The sequence below is a fragment of the Rhincodon typus genome, chromosome 28 (genome assembly GCF_021869965.1).
Source record: "Rhincodon typus isolate 14 chromosome 28, sRhiTyp1.1, whole genome shotgun sequence".
Classification (NCBI taxonomy): domain Eukaryota; kingdom Metazoa; phylum Chordata; class Chondrichthyes; order Orectolobiformes; family Rhincodontidae; genus Rhincodon; species Rhincodon typus.
In genome coordinates this window covers 28,478,349-28,501,820 of record NC_063359.1, presented here as the reverse complement: position 1 = coordinate 28,501,820, position 23,472 = coordinate 28,478,349, and the positions used below count along the sequence as shown (strand labels likewise).

The window sequence follows — 23,472 nt, the reverse complement described above, 5'->3', positions numbered from 1 at the left end:
CCTTTTCTTGTGGTGTGACCAGTTCACTTAAAAAAGTCTGTGTTTATTTCAGATTTCCAGCATCTGCAGTATTTTGATTTTATTGTGGTTTGATCACTTAATCTGGATTACCATTATGTTAGTTTATGAATGGGCTTTATGAACAGCTCCAATTTTTTAAAAATTATTCACTTGTGGGAAGTAGGTGTCATTGGCTGGGCCAGCATTTATTGCCCATTCCTAGTTCCCTTCAGAAGGAAGTGGTGAACTACCTTCTTAAACTGCTGTAGTCCATCTTCTGAAGGTAGACCAACAATGCCATTAGAAGGGAAGTCCAGGATTTTCAGCCAGTGACAGTATGTTGCAACGGCAATATATTTCCAAATCACTATGGTGAGTGCTTGGAGAGGAAGACTGTGTTCCCACATATCTACTTGTACTAAACAAGGGTCACCTTTTGGGTTTAATTTACTGGTAGAACAGCATTGAGAGAACACACTATATTGGCAAGCTCATATATTTGCCTTTTTACTTTATTTCTTCCAACAGTTTCAGACGTTGTGTTTTTCTAAGGTGGGAAAAAGATATTATTTGACATTGCTTAAGTCTGTGTGTTTGACATTGCAGTAAGAAAGGCAAAAATTGTGAATCTGAAGATCGTTTGAGTGGTTTCTCAAGAGTTTTGATTTAAGCTTTAGAATTTTTTTGTCAGTGTTTGTCAGAATCTGTGAAAATTCTGCTACTATTGTTTAGTCAGGTCAAAGAGAGGCTAAAGCTCCTTCAACTCAAAGGATCCATTAGGCCTAGAATGATAGACGCAGTGATTCCCTTCATGATTAAGTTCACGGACCTCTTTCCTGTTCCCATAAGGCAAAACTAAGCTTCAAGCACAAAGAAAGCCTGCACTCTAATGCAGAATGCTATGAGCTACCTCTAGGCTTGTATTATTTCTACTCTAATGCACATGTCTTCAAAAAAAGTAGATTCTTTTACATAGTTGTTAATCTCTTAATAAAATCTATTCCTTTTTAACTTCCTTCCTCTCCCCCACTCCACCCTTCCTTTCCTGAAGGCACTGATTCTTGATGAATATTCTTCCACAGGTGGCAACCAACTTTGAGTCCTACACTCTAATGACCATACAATCATGTGTCTTTCAGATGGATGTCAAACTAAGGCCCCAGCTGCAATTCCAGGTGAATGCAAAACACCCCAGGTACTATTTTGATGAAGAGCAGGGATGTTCTCCCTAGTGCCCTGGCCAATTTTTATCCCCCAGAAAACATCAAAAAGCTTACCTGATCATTATCACATTACTGTTAAAGGGATCTTGCTGTGAATAAATTAGCCATCTCATTCTCAACATTATAGCAGTGACTACACCTTAAAGGTGGGCTGTAAAACATCTTGGGACATCCTGTGGCCCTGAAGGTGCTATACAAGTGTGTTGCTTTCGCTTTTACTGCCAAAATGTTGTTCATGGCACTGGACAATACCTTAAGTGATGGGCTTATTCTGTTAGAGCCTAACATATCTGTTCTATTAGCAATCTGAAGTCAAACAGCTTCCCTTGGCCCTTAGTACAGTGTAAGTTTACTCAAAGGAACTATTGTAATTCATGTGCTCATTTATTTTTAATGACACTGAGTTCGCCTGACAGTGGTTTGAAAAGATTTCCTGTTGATGCTGTTCCTTCATTGGCAAATTAAGACAATTTATCACACAAGAAAGGGAATTGTAGATTTGCATAATTTTGCAGAAATTCAGATGAAAAAAATAAAAAGACTCACAATTGCACCCACCTGATCTTTTTCTTTTTGGCTTTATGCATTTTCAATACTTATTGTAACAGCAGCTTTTTTCCAAAGAGATCCATTAATTTGCAATTACAAAAGCAAAAAAACTGCAAATGCTTGACATTTAAAGGTCATCAACCTGAAATGTTAATTTGGCATCAGTCATCATAGATGCTGCTTGACCCGCTGAGTACTTTGAGCATTTTCTGTATTATTCATAATGTACTATAATTGTCACAATGATTTAATAGAAATGTGCTTCTCTGTTGTTTTCAAATAATTATTTACACCATCAGCTGAACAAATAAAGGAAAATACAAAAATAAAATACTGCAGATGCTGGAATTCTGAAATAACTATCACTGCAAAGCATTTTTCATGTATTCACCTTCAACTGTTTCTCAGACTTTGTTTTCTGCTGAAAGTGCAACTTTAAAAAGCAGAATAAGATTTTTTTTTTCTCCTGCTGTGACTATTTAATTAATCCAGGTCTTTCACCTCATTGAACTTTTTTTTAAACCCTGGTTCACGTCATTAACATACACAATACCACATGACGTACAGTCATTGTAAGCAAAAAACTGCCAGCAGCGTAGTTGGAAAATAAATTTAGTAAATTGTTATATTACAGTGAAGCTCCACGCTGTTTAATGATAGAACCCATTCAGAATGCAAATTTAGCACAGTGCATAATAACCAGATCTTCCAAAGACCTGTGAAACTCTGAAAGTTAGTGCCATTTCAGGATGATGTATACGTTTAACCTGTCACTAATTTGAGGAGTGAGGAGAAATTTGAAAGTTGAGTTTTTTACATCATAGTTTTTATCATTACACTAAATCAAATATGGCCTATTTAAAAGCTGCACATCCATAGCAAAGGGAAAACGTTACCTGAGCTAACATCTAATTAAAATAATTTTGAAAAGTTGATTGATATGCTTCACTATTCTATGGTCTCTACACTATTATCAGTCTCTCTTCATAGGAAAAGTCTTTTTCAACATTGCAATGTATTTTGTTTTTTGATAATAAAAAGGGCATGTCTTCTAAACAAACGTCATTATAGTTCATATTAATATTGTCACCTAATTTCCAAGTACAAGAGTGAATGAGTTTGCCTCTTGTTCAGAAAGTTTCACCAGTTCTCAGCTAATTGGTTTAATAGCTGGTGTAAAGAAGTAAAATAATCTTATAAACCATTTTAATTATCTTGGACATTGTCTCTCCTTGCCTAATCATGCAAATGTATCGAATGCCCTGACTGCTCTTCCTGTCTGAAGAATATAAATGATGCTGAACTGTGCAATTACTAAAATAAATGGGAAAGCTTGTCAGGGTATGATTTCAATCTTCTGATCATATTGTCTGTGACCAAATGGCTTACATTTTGGAGCTGAATTTCTGTGTTGAATACAAGTTATTGTAGTTCAGCATTATATTTGAGTAATATGGAAGTCACAGAAAGCTAATATAATGACTATCATCTTATTACAGGCTAGTTTGGAAATATTTGGTATTTCTACTCCAGTAAAGAAGAAACTTTTTTTTCAATTGTGTGTAGTATTAGAATTGAGTGAAATAAACCAACGAACTGTAGATGCTGGAGTTCTGAAACAAACAAAAACAGAAATTGCTGGAGAAATAGCAATTCAAAACTGAAAAAGGGCCACTGGACTGAAAACATTAATTATGTTTTCTCTTTATAGATGCTGCTAGACATGCTGAGTTTCTCCAGCACTTCCCGTTGTTGTTTGTGTTAGAATTGAGTGCCCTGGTTTGTTAAAGATTGCAGAGTAATTTGTTCTTAAATATCTGTAAAATTGTCATTTCATGTAGATCCATGGAAATACAAAACATTTCTTTAAATAACGTTTGTCATGTCAGGCTTCAATCTTGTGTGGCTGATTAGAATTGTCTTGAACAGCCAACTATTCAAAAATGCTAAGGACTAACCTGTGCATATGGTTCCATCATCTAAATATTTAAATAAATATTTCTGTTGTAATTTAAATTAAGTAGATACATTGACTTTTTAGAAATATGTATCTTCACCTGTTGGTCAACAGTGATATGTTTTGTTATACCTATTTTCCTAATCAACCTGATCAGAGATATTAATATAGACCTCTGGAGCAGGTAGGACTTGAACCCAGGATTCTTGGTATAGGGGTAGGGTAGGAGAATAGCAAATGTTGTCCCATTGTTTAAGAAGGGTAACAGGGACAATCCTGGAAAGCATAGGCCTATGAGTCTCATGTTGGTGGTAGGGAAATTATTGGAAAAGATTCTCGGGGACAAGATCTATACCATTTAGAGGCAAATTAACTTATTAACGAAAGACGGCATGGTTTTGTGTGAGGGAGGCCTTGCCTCTCTAACTTGATCGAGTTTTTTAAGATGGTGACGAAGATGATTGAGAGAATAGTGGTTGATGTTGTCTACATGGACCTCAGTTAGGCCTTTAACAGGGTTACTCATGGCAGACTGGGACAAAGGGGAAGTCACATGGTATCAGGGGTGAGCTGGCAAGATGGATAAAGAACTGGATAAATCACAGGAGACAGAGGGTGGCAGTGGAAGGATGCTTTTCAGAATGTAATGTTGTGATAAGTGGAGTTCCATAGGGATCAGTGCTAGGACCTCTGTGTTCATGATCTACATAGATGATTTGGAGGAAAATGTAGCTGGTCTAATTAGTAAGTTTGTGGGTGTTACAAAGATTGTGGAGTTGCGGATAGTGAGGAGGATTGTCAGAGGATACAGCAGGATATAGATCAGTTGGAGTCATGGGCAGAAAAATGGCACATGGAGTTTGATCCAGACAAATGTGAGGTGATGCATTTTGGAAGGTCAACTACAGATGGAAATTATACAGTGAATGGAAGAACCCTTTGGAGTATTGTTATGCAGAGGGATCTGGGTGTGCAAGTCCACAGATCACTGAAGGTGGCAGCACAGGTGGCTAAGGTAGTTTTAAAAAAAGAAGTTGACGGCATGCTTACTTTCATTGGAAGGGGCATTGAGCATAAGGATGGCCAAGTTATGAAGCTGCAGCATAAAACTTTGTTAGGCCACATTTGGAATATTACATACAATTCTAGTCACCACACTACCAGAAGGATGTAAAAACCGAAAGAACTGCGAATGCTGTAAATCAGGAACAAAAACAGAAGTTGCTGGAAAAGCTCAGCAGATCTGGCAGCATCTGTGAAGAAAATATCAGAGTTAATGTCTCGCACCCGGTGACCCTTCCACAGTTCTGAGGAAGGGTCATCGGACCTGAAACATTAACTCTGATTTTTTTTCTTCACAGATGCTGCTGGACCTGCTGAGCTTTTCCAGCAACTTCTGTTTTTGCACCAGAAAGATGTAGATGCTTTGTAGAGGGTACAGGAAAAAGGTTTACCTGGATGTTGCTTGGTATGGGGCATTTTAGCTATGAAGAAAGGTTGGATAAACCGAGTTTGTTTTCACTGGAACGCAGGAGGTTGAGGGGTGACCCAATAGAAGCTTATAAGATTGTGAATGGCATGCATAGAGTGGAAAGTATAAGGCTTTTTTCCCCAGCATGGAGGGGTCAGTTACTAAGGGACACAAGTTCAAAGTGCGAGGAGGGAAGCTCAAAAGAGATGTGCGAGGCATGTTTTTCACACGAACGGTGGTGAGTGCCTGGAACGCGCTGCCAGACACAGTAACAGCGTTGAAGAAGCACTTGGATGAATACATGAATAGGAAGGGAATAGAGGGATACAAATCCTGGAAGTGAAGACAGTTATAGTATGGAAGGACAAAATGTGTCGGCACAGGCTTGGAAGGCCGAAGGGCCTGTTCCTCTGCTGTATTGTTCTTTGTTCTTTTACCTCTGTGTCATAAGAGGGCCCGTTACTTGATAAGGACAGACTTGTGCAGGTATTGAACAAGCCTGAACCAACTGAGCATTTACCGAAGCAGCAATGAGAATTTTGTTGTATTCTCCTAAGAATGTTAAGATTTTATTTTCAAATAACTGTCATTACAAATAATAGTTTAAGTTGTGGATGCCTCTGTCTGGTCAGCAAATAAGGGGCTATGGAACACAGAATGGGAAATAATAACTAGAATCAAATATTGAGTCTTAATTAGAGGAATAAATAAAAAAAATCTCTGCTAATGGGAGACGTGTTTAGGGATAGTACACAAAATTTATATCAGCACAGTAACCCTGACATCAGAGAACATAGAAGCAAAAAATGACTGGCAGTAAAAACAAGGTTAGGTAAGTTATCTGAAACCTTGTTCCTCTGCCAGAGCCTCTTATACAGCAGTAGAAATCAGTAAATCACAGGAAACGCACGGATGGTATCTGATGTGTACTAAATGGCTTGGAGAAATGAACTCAATATGTATGTCTTTAATAAAACAAATCAGTAAAGTGTGATATTGACCAATGTTTCAGTCCCATTCTAACTCATTTTTTAAATATATATTCTGTTATTTTGGCAAATTTGTGATTAGTTTGTTGGTTAGTTTTTTTTTGTTTGCAGCAGTTGGAAATGTTACCCCTTTCTATGTCCTATCAGTTTACATGTTCAAATAGTAAAACACTGTTATAAGTAGATCAATCCTTAATTCCACAGTTGTAACTGATACTGCTTTGTTCAAATCTTTATATGCTTTGTATGAATGGTTTAACAGTGGAAGAGATTCAAAACGAAATGCTGTCTTTAGTTAGTAATATTTCAGTGTCTATTTTCTTAAGTATTGTAGTAAAACAGTGGTCAAACAGCAGGAGGTGTAACAGTTGCCTATTTATTTTCTCCCTCTTCACTATCCCAGGCTCCAGACACACATTTCAGGTGAAGTAGCAGTTTATCTGGACTTCACTCAACTTAGTCTGCTATATTTACCAATCACAATGTGATCACCCTACATTTGGGAGATGAAATGAAGACTGGGTAACCACTTTGTGTAACACCTATGTTCTGTCTGCAAAAATGACCCCAGGCTTCCAGTTGCCTACTATTTCAACACAGCACCATGTTCCCTGGCCAATATTTGTGTCTCGGGTCTGCTGCAGTGCTCCACCAAGGCCCATCCCGACCAGAAGAACAGCATCTCATTTTCCACCTGGGGCTCTTGCAGTCTTCAGGACTCAATATCAAATTCAATAATTTTAGGGCCTGAACACCACCTTCCATGATCTTCGCCCATCTTCACACCCCAGGCCTTAACCTGACAAGGGTTGCTTTCAGCATAGCCAACCCATTTTCACCATTAATGGTCCCAATTATCAGCTTTTCTTTCTCCCTGGCTTACTATTATCCACCCCTTCATCTGCCTAACTGTCTTTCTGTCCACCTATTGCGTACTCCTTCTCCCCTCCCCACCCCCTTCAGCATACATACCATCTTTTCCTAGCAACAATCAGTTCTGAAGAAGGGTCACTGGACCTGAAATGGTAACTGTTTTTTTCTCTCTCCACAAAATGCTGCCAGACCTGCTGAGTTTCTCCAGCATTTCCTGGTGTTGTTTCAACTACTAATTGACTTGGTTCTAATATTCTCTTCTACAGGATTTCTTGGCAGATTTGATGATGTCTGAAGTTGATCGTTGTGGTGACAACGAACATCTAATTTTTCGAGAAAACACCTTAGCAACCAAAGCAATAGAAGAGTATCTAAAGTTGGTTGGCCAGAAGTATCTTCAAGATGCACTCGGTATGCCAGAAGGAAGTTTGCAAAACAAATGCTAAGCAGTCAGAGTTCAAACTTACACTCCTTTAACTGTGCCTTTTTTGTAGCTTAAAAAGTATTGCTATGTTTAAATAAAATCATGGGAATTTCCTTTTCCAACAATTCTTTATCTGTTGTTTTCTGGAAAACAGTCCTTTTTTTGTTTGGAGAGTTCACTAATCATGTCCACCTTTCTACTCACCATTTTTACATAGGCAAAAATATTATTACCTAGGTTAATTTAAGTATTGACTTAAATTTTAAGGAAGGTAAGTTGAAAAAAGAGCATTTGCCTTGACCTCTAATGTATAATCTTGGAGGGCAAGAATATGCAGCTGTGGGAAGTAACCTGTTACCATTGCAGCTTGCAATTGAAATACCATTGTTAAATTTTCTCATTTATCAAATTATTCATCAACACTAACATGAAATAGCAAGAAAACCATATGTAGGAATGTGGTAACACAGTGTGGAGTTGGAGGAACACAGCAGGCCAGGCAACATCAGAGGAGCAGGAAAGTTGACTTTTCGAGTTGGCACCCTTCTTCAGAAATGGAGAAGAGGAAGAGAGCTCGGAAATAAAGATAGAGGAGGGGTGGGGCTGGGTAAGGTAGGTTGGATGGTGATAGGTGAGTGCAGGTAGGCAGTGGTGGGGATTGGACAGTGAGATGGGAGGGGTGGATAGGTGGGAGAGAAGATGCACAGGTTGTGTCAGGTCAAGGAGGCAGGGATGAGAGGGAGGGTTAGTCATGGGATGAGCCCAGGGGTGGGGAGATTTTGAAACTGGTGAAATCCACGTTTAGGCCATTGGGCTGTAGGCTCCCGAGGCGGAATATGAGGTGCTGCTCCTCCAGTTTCCGAGAGGCGTCAGCCTCATTTGTAGGAATGTCTATTTGCAGCCAAACCAATAAAAAACTAATTGGTATTATTAATGTACTTTTTGGGTGATGTGGAAGTTATTATTATTTCCTTTAATCAGTAACAATGAACAACGGAAGCAGAGAATTGTCAGCTAAACAGTTTAACTTTGATTCCAGCCTCCCGTAGCCTTTCGATATGCTTACTTCTTTCTTCTCAGTGTTACTCTTCAAGACTGTTTCTTCCCAACTTTAGTTTGGCTAATACCATCTACTTTTCGTAACTGGGAGAAGAAGAACGTGAAGTGCTCTCTTTCTCTCATAAATAGACCAACCACTAAAAAATGTACAAGGACCTCCATTTGTTCTGTCCAGTTAACTCTTCCTCTCTATGGAAGTGTGTTCCGCTGCTATCTCATTCCTTCTCACGTAAGTTGACCAAGTCTATAAGTTTACAATGTGTGGAGTCGCAAAAGTGAGCCTACATCCTGCACTTTCATTATCACTTTGAACATCTGTTTTATCATTGTTGTTTCCCTGGATCTTGGCCCTGCTCCAGGAAAGAGTGTGATACAGTAGATGAGTACATGATCTCTTGGGGGAAAAAATGAAAAGTCATCTAAACCAGATGTATTGCATAGAGATGCATTTCCTGTTGGTTGCTCAGAGTAATATTATCCTACCTTTACATCCAGTTATTATCAGTCGGCAGATGTTCCTTACAATGGGAGCACCCAACATCTGTGGATCAACATTGCAATAGAAAGCAATGATTTCAGAAGGGGTGAAATGAATAATGTGAAATTACAATTTAATTTCTGGTCTACAGACATTTACTTCAAAGTTATATTTTCCAGAACCACTTTGGTATAATAACAGCTTGATGAGAGACATCGACACATCAAAAGAAAATTATCTGGGGAGTATGTTTGCATCAGTAACTGAACATGAAGTTTGTTTTACATTTTGTCTAGACAGGAAACATTGACTATTCCTGTAAATTGTAGTTTGCCTTGGAATGTTTTCTGTTGCATTTTTGGGAATGTAGGAAATTGCTTTTGTAATGAATTCCTAGTTGTGCTTTGCACCAATGTTTGGTTGAGAAAATGACAGATTTCTGGTGCTGCTCAGTATTTCTCAGTATTCCTGTTGATACCAGTTCAGCTGCCAGTAAATAATGTATTATACCCACTGTTTTAAATTAAATCCCTAATTATGTATTGGATTTGAATACACTAACATTAATGATTGAAGAAAACATGAGAAGGCAGATTTTTGCTTCTTGTTGCCTTTAAGTAAGTGCAGCTATGATCAAAGATGGAATTTTTTTTTAAAAATGGGAGGTATTTAACTGGCAATAATTTACTGCTGTTTTCTACAGGAGAGTTCATCAAGGCTCTCTATGAATCAGATGAGAATTGTGAGGTGGATCCAAACAAATGCTCATCAGGAGACCTTGCCGAGCATCAGAGCAACCTGAAAATGTGCTGCGAGCTGGCATTCTGCAAGATCATTAACTCATACTGGTCAGTTACCTCTTTATACTTCAGTGGAGATTTCCATTGCTATGTTTCTTTTATCAATGACTTGTTAGGTTCATGACGTAATTAGGCCTTCAAAAGTGAAAAGCAACAAGTCATTCAGTCTCTGAAAAAGATAACATTTCCTCTCCTGATAAAGGACTGCAACCAGGAGCCTTCCACAGTCTTTCTGCTTTTCAGATGTAGACAGAACCATTAACCATTTGAAATAACTTCTGTTTTAATTTTGAATTGTCACTTCAATATCATTTATGATAACTTTTCAGATATTAAAGAATAGATGTGTATTTAGTCTGAAATACATTGTATATTCATTACCAAGTACGTTTACTTATAAACAATAATTAATCTGTTTAAGCTTTGCTTAGAAATATTTTCCATAGCAGCCATAGGGATGAAATAGAAAACTTGTAATTAGTTTCCATCTGTGCAGTGTTCCCTGTTTTGTGAGAAGTATAGATTTTAAATTTGAGCAGGAAAGTTCCAGCATGTGCTAATAAATCAGTAATTTTATTCAATTACGGTCGCGCCCTGCCCACCCCGGACAAATGATAAACACATGCATTATATCCATCCTTTGTTATTTTGATTGTACCGCAAAAATAAGATAAACAACAAATGTAAATTACTAAGTACTGCAAAGCCCAAAAGAACAAGTTTAAAATTCCATCGCCTGACTCCTAACCAGCCTCACTGAATACCTATAATAATTTTTATAGTCTTCTTTGTAACTTTGATTAATCATTAATGCTTGGAGCATTTCTTCTTAATTCTTTCACGGGATGTGAACATTGAAGGCAAGGTCTGCATTTATTGTCGATGTTTAATTGTCCTTGACTAAATGGTGATGAGCAATCTTCTTGAACTGCCGCAAATCATGGGGGTAGATACACCTACAAAGGTACACCCACAAGTGCTTTTAGGGAGGTTGTGCTTATTGTAGAAATACATTGTAAGTCAGCAGGAGTCCATTTTAAATTTATAGCACTTGCAATCTATTTTATTATGAGCCAGGAAAGTGGTAATTTGAAACTTTAATGCATCTTGTGCACCTGTAGAATTGCAAATTAATACTGAGGGGAAAGGTTTTCCCTGGTAATTATTTAGAATCATGACTTTTCCCTTAAATCTTCTGCAGGAGTGTTAAACATCCCTGTCTTCATGACAATTTTTTTTAACCAAAGTGAAACTTTAGAACTGTCACTTTTTATTCTTATAGTAGCCAACTGGTTAAAAGTTTATACAAGATTAGATTAATTTTGCTAGATAACTGCAATCATTATCGCTCCATTAAGCAATAAGAAAGATTTGTTTGGAAAGAGATGTATTTTCTCAGAATGTATGTTTAATGAAATTTTTCTCCAGCTCTAATGCCAAATCATTTTCCTTTTCACCTCTCAGAGATTCATGGTAACTGTGGATTATCATCTGAAAATTATCTCAAAAGGCATTATTGACATAATGTATACCCTTTTTAAATTGTTAGCCGTGATCTAATAATGAGGCTTTTATTCACACAGAGCCTTTACCTCCTCCCAGTTCATTAGATAGCTGCCTAGGCTTTTTCCACTTGCAGTACCTTTTTGAGCCTTTACTGGTTGATATGTAGATGGGAAGACATTTCACAGCCATGATACACTTTTCATGTAAAAATATTGGGTGCCTGTGATATTTTACATTGACTGACTAGTTTTTAAGATGTGCAAATTTAGATTTTTAAAAGTAGCTGAACGTATAATCAAAGTAGCTGTTTCTGGTTAAGGTCTTTGTGTTGTAAAATTTACACAAAATAATATTTTGTTAATCATCATATTCAACTGATTGCTGATGCATGCATGATACCTTACTGGCAAAAATTGGTTTACTCATTAGAACAATCAGAGTAATAACTGAGTATGTTAATTACTGTGACAAAATGTGTTTCATTCATATTCTTACAGAGCAAATTTGAGAGGATTTTTTATTTTGGTTGTGTAGCACATTTATTGTCAATTAGTAACTCAATCGTTGTTAACTGTTTATATATCAGATGGTTACAAATCATACTACAATATTAATGGCACCTTACTTACAATGCAGGCTAATATTTGAAGATGCTTTTATCTTTACCAAGTAGCCCCAAGGGAATAGAACTTTAAATGGAGATTTATGACATTTGTACGCTGTTGTCCTTGAAAATGTTATCTGCTACGTCCCTCTCCCAGTGAGAGGCCTGTCAATGCTGGGACTTACAATTCCCTTTGATAAAACAGTAGCATTCAGCTCTGCACTTAAACTTTAAAATAGAGGAGACTTGGTACTAACTCCAACACAAAATGGTAAGACCTTATGAACATAAGGTTTCTTGTATTTATATGTGAAGGATTTTATGCTAACATAACAGACAACTGTCACTGGATGCATACTTTTAACGTAATATAGTTTTCTTAAACAGCTAATTTTAAAGCTGTTCACAAAAGTTATCTTGTTTACAAGTAAATTATTCACACTTTCAGTATTAATGTATGCTTTAGTTTAATGTATAAATTGTTAAATATTTATTACTGACATGTATTATGAATCTTGTCAATAATCATCATTAAAGCAAAATATGCATCTAAAGAAACATAATTGCCTCCAAACCGATGTTGACTTCTGCCATAAGCTAAAATAAACACCATCTTTGTGAATTATAATAACTTTAATACATAATTTCTTCAGCAAAATGAAAAGCACTGTCATGATTTATATTGTGTTTTTAATGATAAGCCCATATTTCCCCATTGGGTAAGTACATCATCACCATTACTATTAATCAAAAAACACATTCAGCAAGGAATAGGCCTGTTCCTGTGCTGCACTGTTGGGTATTCTAAATTCAGCATTTTATTGTATAGAATCTCTGGAGTTTAGAAGAATCAGAAGCAATCTCATACAAACTTACAAACGTCTTAAAGAAATAACCAGAGCAGATGCAGCAAGGATGTTTCTCCTCGATGTGGGGTCTAGAACCCGGGGCTACAGTCTCAGAATAAAAGGCAAGCTATTTAGGACCAAGATGAGGAGAAATTTCTTCATGCACAGGGTTGTGAATTCAGCGTTTTCTATAGGACCACAAGACATAGGAGCAAAAATTAGGCGATTCGGCCCACCAAGTCTGCTCCGCCATTCAATCATGACTGATAAGTTCCTCAGCCCCATTCTACTGCTTTCTCTCCGTAACCCTTGATCCCCTTGATAATCAAGAACCTAATAAGACAAAGAGACTGCGAAAGCTCAGTCAATAACGAGGTTGAAGACAGAGATTGATGGATTTCTAGGTGCTAATGATACCAAACGATATGGGGATAGCACAGAAGTACGACAATAAGGTAGATAATCACCCACGATCTAGAATAACAGAGTGGACCCAATGGACTGACTGGCCTATTCCTGCACCTATATGTTAACATAATCCTAAAGGAGCTTCTTTAGTAACCTATTCTTTCATAAAACTGAGTTACCATAAATCTTATGTAACATTTTTTCTTCATTTCTGTTGTTGCATTATGATTGACTTAACATGAAAATATTATATGTAAATGCCATAAAAGTATTTCAAACTGAAGAAGAAATTGAGTTATTAAAATCTTAATATGGCTGACGCTGGGCATGACTTTCAATAGCTGGGTCTAAGCCCGAAACGTCAACCTTCCTGCTCCTTTGATGCTGCTTGGCCTGCTGTGTTCATCCAGCTCTACACCCTGTTATCTCAGATCCTCCAGCATCTGCAGTTCCTACTATCTCTAAGATTTTTTTTTCCTGTTTAAGTAACAACAGCATATATGACGGAAAATAATTTCACTTGACTACAACAAATTGTTCCACAGCGTGTTTCCACGAGAGCTGAAGGAAGTGTTTGCATCGTGGAGGCAGGAGTGCAGCAACCGTGGACGTCCTGACATCAGTGAGAGATTAATCAGTGCTTCCCTCTTCCTGCGGTTCCTGTGTCCAGCCATTATGTCCCCTTCTCTCTTCAATCTTCTGCAGGAATACCCAGATGACCGCACCGCTCGCACTTTGACCTTAATTGCCAAGGTTACCCAGAACTTAGCCAATTTTGCAAAGTAAGTATTTTTTTGTTGGCTTCAATTTAAATTTTTCATCATTAATTGAATCCGATGCCTTCAGACTGTGCCTGAAATTAATGTATGAAGAAAACAACAAATATAATGTGTGAGCACACACACTAGAAACCCCACACAACCATTTAGGCATGCAGATGTCCACAAACGTGTAACATGCTTGTACCTTCAGCTATGGAAAAAAGTAGCGTCTCTCATCAGACAAGCTAAATTTATATATGCAGTTTATTCACTGTACCACTTGAAAATTAACGGATTGCTGCAATAAACATTCTATGTTATCCAAGTTTTTGAATCAATTTAGTCAGTCAATCATACAGACTGTACAATGACAGACCTCCCTGCTTCAAAATGACTGGGACAGACCAAAGCTCAGCTATTGAGTCTTGTCTGAACACGCACAATCAATGAGGTCATACAAAGTGTAAAAACAAGCTCAAACAGATGACATTCTCATTTCATACAATCATGGTTCAGATTTTACTTAAATGTATGAACTTGTAGATTTGCTCCATTACATAAACATTTGGTGTACACAGTAGGGTTCCTTTATAAGTTCCTCAAAGTTACACCCACCTGAAATAGTAAAATTTTTGACTTTGCTTCATTCTATCCCTGTGGGGAGGGGCAGAATGCAAATAGTTCTTTTGTTTTTTACTGTTCATTGTCATTTCACTATCTCTAAATCCCATTGTGTTGGGTTAAATACGGCACCAAAGGGTCAGGATTGTTGACTTTTGGAAATGGTTTCCTGCAACTATTTGCTGTTACAGTATCTGTGCCTGCCATTAACTAATCTTTGAGCAGCAGCAGAAAGTATGGCCCAAAATTGATGAATTAGCCGTTTTCTTTAAGAAAAACAAAAAAAAAAATAATTTTTGCCATGAGTAAAAGCAAAGTGGAAAAAAATCAACCAGTAAACAAATCAGAAGGGAGCAACAAATGTGCTGTCAAACTATCAAAATCTTTATACCAGCCATACTAGGCTTGTTTAGCAGGTTTATCATTTGATAATTATGATGGTTTTGGGAGTTGGGAGGGGACTCCATTTTGTTTCATGGTAGTTCTCAGGTAGAAAATAGATGTCTTATCATATGCATGTATGAATTCATAAACTATTATCAAAAGTCCACTTCCTTCTGCTCCTCATGGTACAATAATGGTACCATTACCTTCACTCTCCCGTACGCCCCCCCAGCAGCTCTCACCTCATGATCTCTTCGTACCCTTTACTGTTCACACCTCCATCATGCCTGACCTCTCCCTTCACACCATTTCTCTCCATTTCCTGAAACTTGAGAACTGAATGTCAGACTCTGCTGTTTAGATTTAAGTACTGATTGGTGCAAAAGGCTGTTCCGATTGGTATAATTGCGCCATAAAGAGGGAAGGTGGTGGCCTAGTGGTATTATTGCTAGACTATTAATCCAGAAACTCGGCTAATGTTCTGGGCACCTGGGTTCAAATTCCACCATGGCAGACGTTAGAATTAATTCCAGATTTTTTTTTTGTTGAATTCAAAGATTCTAATGATAATGAAACCAATGTCAATTGTCAGGAAAAACCCATCTAGTTCACTTATGTCCTTTAGGGAAGGAAATCTGCCATCTTTACCTGGTCTCGCCTGCAATGTGGTTGACTCTTAACTACCTTACGGGCAATTAGGGATGGGCAATAAATGCTGGCTTAATCAGCAACACCATCATCCCGTGAATGAATAAAAAAAAAACCTGTCTTTCCATGTCACCAAGCTCGTGGGAGCTAATATTGAACTTGTGTTCCTTCCCATGCTGTGTGCAAAAAGCCAATTTCAACAATGGAAGGATCAGTTCTGAATAATAGCCCGTAATTGAAATTGGATTTATTTACTTAATAGGAGAAACAAAGAGTCGATAAAAGCAACGTGGTGAATTTGGCCAAATGCCTGTGTTTTAAACAGGTTTAATCTTAGATCTAAAGCTGAGTTCTGAGGCTGGGGTGCACAAACATTGTCTTGCATTCCAATTATGAATAATCTAATTCAGTACCAAGTCACTTTTGGTTTACATTAGTGCATGCAACAATAATATCTTAAGAATGCCTTTGCTGATAGACTTATACAATGGGTTTTGTTGACATAAAGATGTTATGAACAAATAAAACTTTGATCTTAATATTTCAACAACAGGTTTGGTAGCAAGGAAGAATATATGTCTTTCATGAATCAATTCCTTGAACATGAGTGGACCAACATGCAGCGATTCTTACTGGAAATTTCCAATCCAGAAACCATTTCAAATACAGCAGGATTTGAGGGTTACATTGATCTGGGTCGAGAACTCTCCACCCTACATTCGCTGCTCTGGGAAGTGGTTTCGCAAATGGAGCAGGTGTACTTTCATGTCTTTAATTCAATTAATGGTATTTGCGGGATTGATGTATAGGTAACAACACATCACAATTGACACTGGGTTTAATGATGAGTTCTATGCTTTGTATTATGAGATTTTGTTTACATGGCATAAGATGCTCATTATGCCCTATACTTGTCTTGTATGTATCAATATATTGTACAGATTGTATTTAGATACTAATCCTTCTCCAATTCCACTGGAGACAAGACAGAAATTGGGATCAAATATAAGGCTGGTTGAGGAAGTGGTGGCTGTTTGGAGAAGGATGTGCAGCCTTTACTCAAGCTTCCTATTTTAAGATCTTACACAATTGGATCTGGGATAGACACAGCTGAGATGCTGCAATACTTCTACAGGCAGGAGTATGTTATTATTGTATAATGCGTTTAACAGCTAATTTTTATTATAAATTTGAAAGTGGGAACTTAGTTGGCAAGAAAGGTCCACAGACTTGATTTATTAACATGCTTTGAAAGGCAGCATAAAGGTTCAGTTTAATAGAAGTGTTCAGAAATTAGGCAAAATTTAGCCTTGTTTGTAGTGTTGGGGTAATTTTGTTGAAGACGTGGAATACAGATTGTTTAGTTGTTTTTGAGATCTATCAGAATTATGGACATTCCCATTAGAGATACAAAAAGTAATTCCACCAGGAACTTTGGTTAAGTTGAATATAAAAGTACAGAGTGTGTTCTTAAAGTGGCTGTTGGTTACTTTGCTTTTAGTTTCAACATCAACCTAATGCATTTTCTAAACATGTGGCAAAATCATTAAAAACAAATCCTGCAGCTGACTTGAATGAAATATATAACTAGTTCCAAGACTCTACTCTCTGCATATTTCATTTTCAGGTTTAATTTTCTCTCAATAGAATCTGATGTTCCTTTATGAAAAGAGTTGCATGAGACAGGAGGTTAAAAACGTAGGATTGGCAAAATTTCATATGCCAATGTTTAGAAGATTCAAGAAGAAATGAACAAGTGAAGAATTGTTGGAAAGGGAGTATAAGAAGATATTGGAAAAAGTATGCCAGTTTGTTTACAGCAGAAAGAGATGCATATCATGTTTAGCCTTCACCAGACCTACATATTCAAATTATCTGAATGAACAATAAAAGGCAGCTAAAGAGAATATTGCTGAGGAAAATTTTCATGAAAATAGAAAAGAAATAGACAGCTTGCAGCAAATTAGGTATTAATAGAAAACTGCTAAAGGTAAATGAGGTGAGGTGACAAAGGCTAAAACTATCAACTAAATGCATTTTTTCTGCTCAGTTGCAAAGCTTATAAAAACTGGATCCTCTTCAAAAGGACAGCAATTTCTACGAAACATATAGAGCAGAGCATTCTGCTGTAGATGCATGCTTCCCAAGATGTAATTACCTGCCCTTACTCTTATATATAAAAAAACTGCCTTGTTTTTCTAATCCTCAGGTCAGTCAGAACTTTGAATTCATGGGTTTAGGTGGGGATTTCTAGTTCCCTGGTTTATATGTCCCTTTCCTGTATGCCCTTTTTCTATCACCATACATAACTGTACGAATAAAGTAAGGTTGTGCATGTTGTATGTATCATTCATTACTGAAATTATTGGTTTGGCATCATCATTGACTTAATTCTTTGCACTGATTTTATTAAATCACTTGCATATGTTTATGTTCTATAAATATGAATATCTATTTCTTAGGCAACTTCAACAAAGCTTGGCCCCTTGCCTCGCATTTTAAGAGATGTCAACACTGTACTGACCAACCCAGGAGCTGTACCTGTGCCAACGACCTCTGACCCATGCACCTCAACACCAAATCCCTCCAATAGCAGCATATCCTCAGGACTGCAGAAAATGGTGATAGATAATGAATTTAGTGGGTAAGTGAAAACATAAATAGCAGTTTATTATGGCTATCATTTTGTAGTTTGAACATAATCTCAACATTTCACACTCAAACTGTTAAAATAATGGAACAAAGATTGCCAGGAAAAATTTAGCTGAAACAATTTGAATTGACAAAAGGGAGTTTCTGCTTGCTTTTCTGAAGTTGCTTTTCTGTAGGGAAAAGGGTAATAATGAATTAGAAATTTATTTCTAATTTGGCCATAGATGATTCATCTGCTTGATTGTAAACTTAGAATCTTCACACAATTTTGTTTGATTTCTCCAGTTTGTAGTTTTTGCTGATAGTGATCCACCCCACCATATTGAAAAAAATGTTAGATTTTTTTTCTTAAATGCCCTTCTAAAATAGGGGTTGATATAGTGTGCAGTTCTGATATAGAAGTTCTTGTCTGAGGCTTTCTGTACCTACGTCAAGATTATAAATATATTTAAAACTCGACCAAAATTTATTTTAAACCAATTCTTATAATCTAATAATAAATACTTAATAAATTCTAGAAATACTCATCAGGTCCATCAACATTCGAAACAAGAATAGATTGGTTAACATTTCAGGTGCAGACCCAGATTTTAATGTATCTTATTTCTTTTCGCATCTGCTGATGTGAGCATTTGCTATTTTTATTTCAGATTTTCTGCACTTGCTGTAACTTATGTTGATTTAAATATGGAAGCTGCAGGATAAGACCTCTTTATGGCCTTGCACACTCCTGACCAGCCAAAGTTATCACTTAATTAAGTGGGAGTTATAAGAGGCTTCCCATCATCAGGAATCTTTCAAACAAATGGCTTTGCTGAAAAGTAATTGCACATCAGATTCATGCAACTGTAAACTGAATTCTCAGAAGGCAAGAGACATTTAAATTTAAACAAAATATTTGAAAACTGCACCAAACATACCTTAGAGAAAAGAGGGCACATGGAAAGAGAGGTGGAAAGCATTTCTGGAAGGAATTCTAAAGAAATGAGAAGAATTTTTAAAATTATGTTATTTAGCAATTAGCCTTTCTCTGTTGTTCCAACACAATGTGCAAGGTATGTTTTTCTCCTTCACTGTTGTCAATGGGGAATGGAGAGGGAGGGTAAAATTGACAACTGTGCATTCAACCTTGAAGCTAATATTCAGGGATTCATTCCATTTCTCTGTTTGGGATTTTTTTTTTATGAGCAAGATTCTTGACTGACCTGTTCAAGTATTTCTTCTCAATTCACGGACACATTTGCTGAGTGATTCTAATGGTTACAAATAGAAGCCTTTAACAGCACATTAAAGCAAGTGATTTTCCAGTCACAGTGACATTTTCACATCAGGGTGCACTCTTCTGTTTGAGTGCTTTTTAGAAACAATTTCTAAGAACTTCCATTTTGTGGTGAGTGGTATTTTGGAGGGGAAGCGGGGGTGCGGGCAGCTGGAATAGGAATTTTAACCAACAGAATATTTTTCATAGGCTTACAGATCCTGTTAAATGCACTTTATTTTTTTCTCCTTTGTGAGAAAAAGGTGCTTTGTTAATTAGATAGTCACCTCTTTTCATTGAAGGTGGCTAAACTTAAAATTCAATCACCTGAACGTCGCATAAGGTGGTGAGGAAGGTTTCCATTCGAATTACTGTTTGAGTTATAATGAAGACAAGGTTCAAATTTTCAGCAGTTTGGCTTCTTTTATACTGATTATCAAATGATTACATATTTAGTAGTAATCGGTTCCTCTAGACAGAATTTTTCTGACTTCTACAGAATGTAGATAAAAATCAAACCTAATTTCTTCCTTTCCCATTGGTTGGGTTCTAGTTTGAGATTGTAGCTGACCATGAGTAACCCTGATGGGACATTGAAATTGGTATCTTTGCATGTCAGTGAAGGACGCTTCTTAATCCTGATCACTGCCGCAATTAAAAAGGTGTACTATAGAGCCTCGGGTAAGGAGGGTCAAAGATTGAGCACAATACCTTCCCTGGTAGAATAACCTACTCTCAACCATTCTTCAAGAATATGGATGAAATGCAGCTGCATGGTGAGATGCCAGAGGATGATTGCTCCCCATGGCACCTTACATCAACAAAGATCTTTGTACAAACATAGAAATTAGGAGCAGGGGTAGGCCATTCAGTAAGATCACGACTGATCTAATTGGAACCTCAAATCCACATTTTTGCATATTTGTGACAAATTTTCATCCTCTCGTTTGACATCTATCTACTTCTGCTTCCACCACCTTTGCACGTAGATAATTCTAAACACCATGACCCTTAGAGAAAACATTTCACCCAAACTCTGATTTTAGCAGGCAATTCCCTCTGCCTCTCACAGCTCTACAATTTACACCATGCCATTTATTTACTCATCTCGCCAAAATGGATAATTTCACATTTTCCCACATTATAGTCAATTTGCCACATCTTTGTCCACTTACTTAACCTATCCATTTTTTTGTAATCTATATCCTCATGACTTACTGTCCTACCTTTGTGTCATCAGTAAATTTTGCAACCATACCTTCCATCCCTTCATCTAAATCACTTATATAAATTGTAAATAGTCGAAGTGCCAGCACCAAACTCATTGGTGCACTACATTTTGCCAATCTGAAAAAGAACCATATATATCTTGTCTCTGCTTCCTGTTAGCCAATCTTCTGTCCATGTCAATATTCCACCCCTACACCATGATCTTTTATTTTCCAGAATACCCTATGATGAGATTTTATTAAATGTCTTCTAATTCACTCACTGGTTATCCTTTAATCACAACAGGTTACATCCTTGAAAAACTCTTACTAGATTTGTCAAATGTGATTTCTTTTCACAAAACCATGCTGACTCTACCTGATTACTTTGAACTTACTTAAGTGTCTTGCTACAACTTTTTAGTAATAGCTTCTAACATTTTCCCTATAACAGATGTTAAGCTAACTGGCCTGTAGTTTCCTGTTTTGTCTCCCTCCTTTTTTGAATATCTTGCTATCTTCCCAATGTAACAGAACTGTCCTCAAATTAAGGGAGTTCTGGACAATTAAAACCATTGCATCAACTGTCTCACTAGCCATTTATTTAAGACTCCAAGATGCAGTCCTCAGCTTCAATAATTTACTCAGTACCACTTCTCTGGTGATTGTGATTTTCCTGAACTCCTGCCTCCCTTCCAGTTTTGAATTTATCACTGTCTCCGGGATATTACTCACATCCTCTCTAATAAAAACTGGTACAAAGTACCTGTTGAATGAATTTGTCATTTCCTTTCTTACATTATTAATTTTCTGGTTTCACTTTTTATAGGACCAATGCTCACTTTGTTAACTCTTTGATACTTGTGTAAATCTTACAATCTGATTTTGTATTTCTGTCTGGCTTTCTTTCATTCTCCACTTCTTGCTTCTTTACTATTAATCTTTGGTCATTCTTTGTATTTTGTATTCTGTCCAATATTCTGACCTGCCACACTTTTTTTTGCACAATTATATATTTGTTTATTTTAGCTTGGTGCTATCTTTGAATTTTCTAGTTGACCATGGATGGTGGGTCCTTCGGAATTTTTCTGATTTGTGATATATTTATTCTGTTATTCTGAAATATCCCCCTTAAATGTCTGCTACTGCCTCTCTACTGACCTATCCTTTAACTTCATTTGCCAATTCATTTTTTTTTCCAGCTCTGCGTTCATGCCCTCATTATTCTCTTATTTACATTTTTAAAAATAGTCTCAAACCCACTGCTCTTTCCCTCAACCTAAATTTAAAGTTCAATCGTATTATGTTTGCTGCTACATAAACATCATTAATCAATCCTCTTTCATTGCACAGCACCAGGTATTGTATATCTGTTCTCTAATTGGCTTCTGAACATGTTGTTCTAAGAAGATACTCTGTAAACATTCTATGAACTCACCATTTAGACTACTTTTGCCCATCTGACCTTTCCAATCCATATACAGATTAAATTCACCAATGATCCACAGGGGCCTGTACACCATTTCCAAAATTGATTTTTTTTCTTTATCGTCCCTTATTTCTGCCCAAACAGTTCCCATACCCTGAACTTAGGTCATCCCTGTATTATACTAATAACATCATTAACTAAAAAAACCACCCCTCCAACATTTTCCTTTCATTCTTAAATGCTTTATACCCTCAAAATTCACATCCTAATCCATGTCATTCTGCAACCATGTTTCTGCAATGGCTACCAGATCCTACTTATTCACTTCTGTTTGCACTCTGTTTATCTGTTTTGTTTGAATGCTGTGTGCATTCAGGTACACAGCCTTTAGGTTGATCCCTTTACTCATTTTGTAAATTCTAGTCTTATTTGTTGGTTGACTCAGATTCAAACTCACTATCCCTTTCTGTCACAATTTGTTTACAATTTCCCATATTAATAATAATTTTCTCTTTGAATCTTTGATTCACCACATCTTCCCAAATTTGATTTCTTGGCACAACTATGTAGTTTTAAACCCTGTCTACTTCCTTTGTCATGCAGTCAGAAACAACACTGGCCACAGCATGGTTCAGGCAGACCTCCCCCAGTGACAGTCTATAGCAGTGTGTACCATCTATGAGATGCACTGCAGAAATTCACTGAGGATCCTTGAACAGCAACTTCTAACATTATAAGCATTAGTCATTCACCAAATAACCAGTGTCTTCTCCAGTAGCAGAGTAAAACTCAATCCCTGAGGCTAAAAACAGTTTAGGAAATGTAAAAACAACAGAGCACCTTTCACATCCTGCCTTTTCCTCTCTTAATCAGTTTACTTGAGCACTCTATAAGTCACACTCCAATGTAACATCACACTAAGTTGGCCAATTTGCATTCTCCAGAAAAGTCCATCTTAGTCACTTAATGATTATCCAGCTTCAGCTACTACTTAATTAAGCAGTTCTTCCACTGGAAGCCTTATTAAAACCCAGCTTAAAGTTGGCAACTAAGAATTTAAACTGTAGATTTCAGTTTAACAACAATGACAAGCTAAATTAAGTTTGTTCAAAACAAAAACTTCGACTTTTTTACCCAACTCTACATGCAGTCAGGGCAAGAGAACTGAGAAAATTACCAAAAGAAAAATGAATCAAGACTATAATAGAATCAGAGATAGTAGGAACTGCAGATGCTGGTGAATCCGAGACAACAAGGTGCAGGGCTGGATGAACACAGCAGGCCAAGCAGCCTCTCTGCTCCTATGATGCTGCTTGGCCTGC

At 37.0% G+C, this 23,472-nt stretch overlaps 1 protein-coding gene across 9 annotated transcripts in view; it reads left to right on the top strand.

The window, feature by feature from the left end:
* Nucleotides 1-23,472, top strand: part of dab2ipb (DAB2 interacting protein b) — a 201,458-nt gene that overhangs the window by 134,206 nt on the left and 43,780 nt on the right. For 7 of the 9 annotated variants that reach the window (XR_007265039.1, XM_048613455.1, XM_048613456.1 and 4 more), the window contains exons 5-10: nt 1,140-1,175; nt 7,329-7,473; nt 9,727-9,871; nt 13,735-13,971; nt 16,157-16,358; nt 18,066-18,247. Coding sequence is in view for 8 of the 9 variants with exons in the window: in XM_048613455.1 (XP_048469412.1) it covers nt 1,140-1,175; nt 7,329-7,473; nt 9,727-9,871; nt 13,735-13,971; nt 16,157-16,358; nt 18,066-18,247 (947 nt within the window). In the remaining variant the exon portion in view is untranslated. The remainder of the gene's footprint in view (nt 1-1,139; nt 1,176-7,328; nt 7,474-9,726; nt 9,872-13,734; nt 13,972-16,156; nt 16,359-18,065; nt 18,248-23,472) is intronic. The other 2 variants (XM_048613458.1, XM_048613450.1) reach the window with 1 other exon arrangement.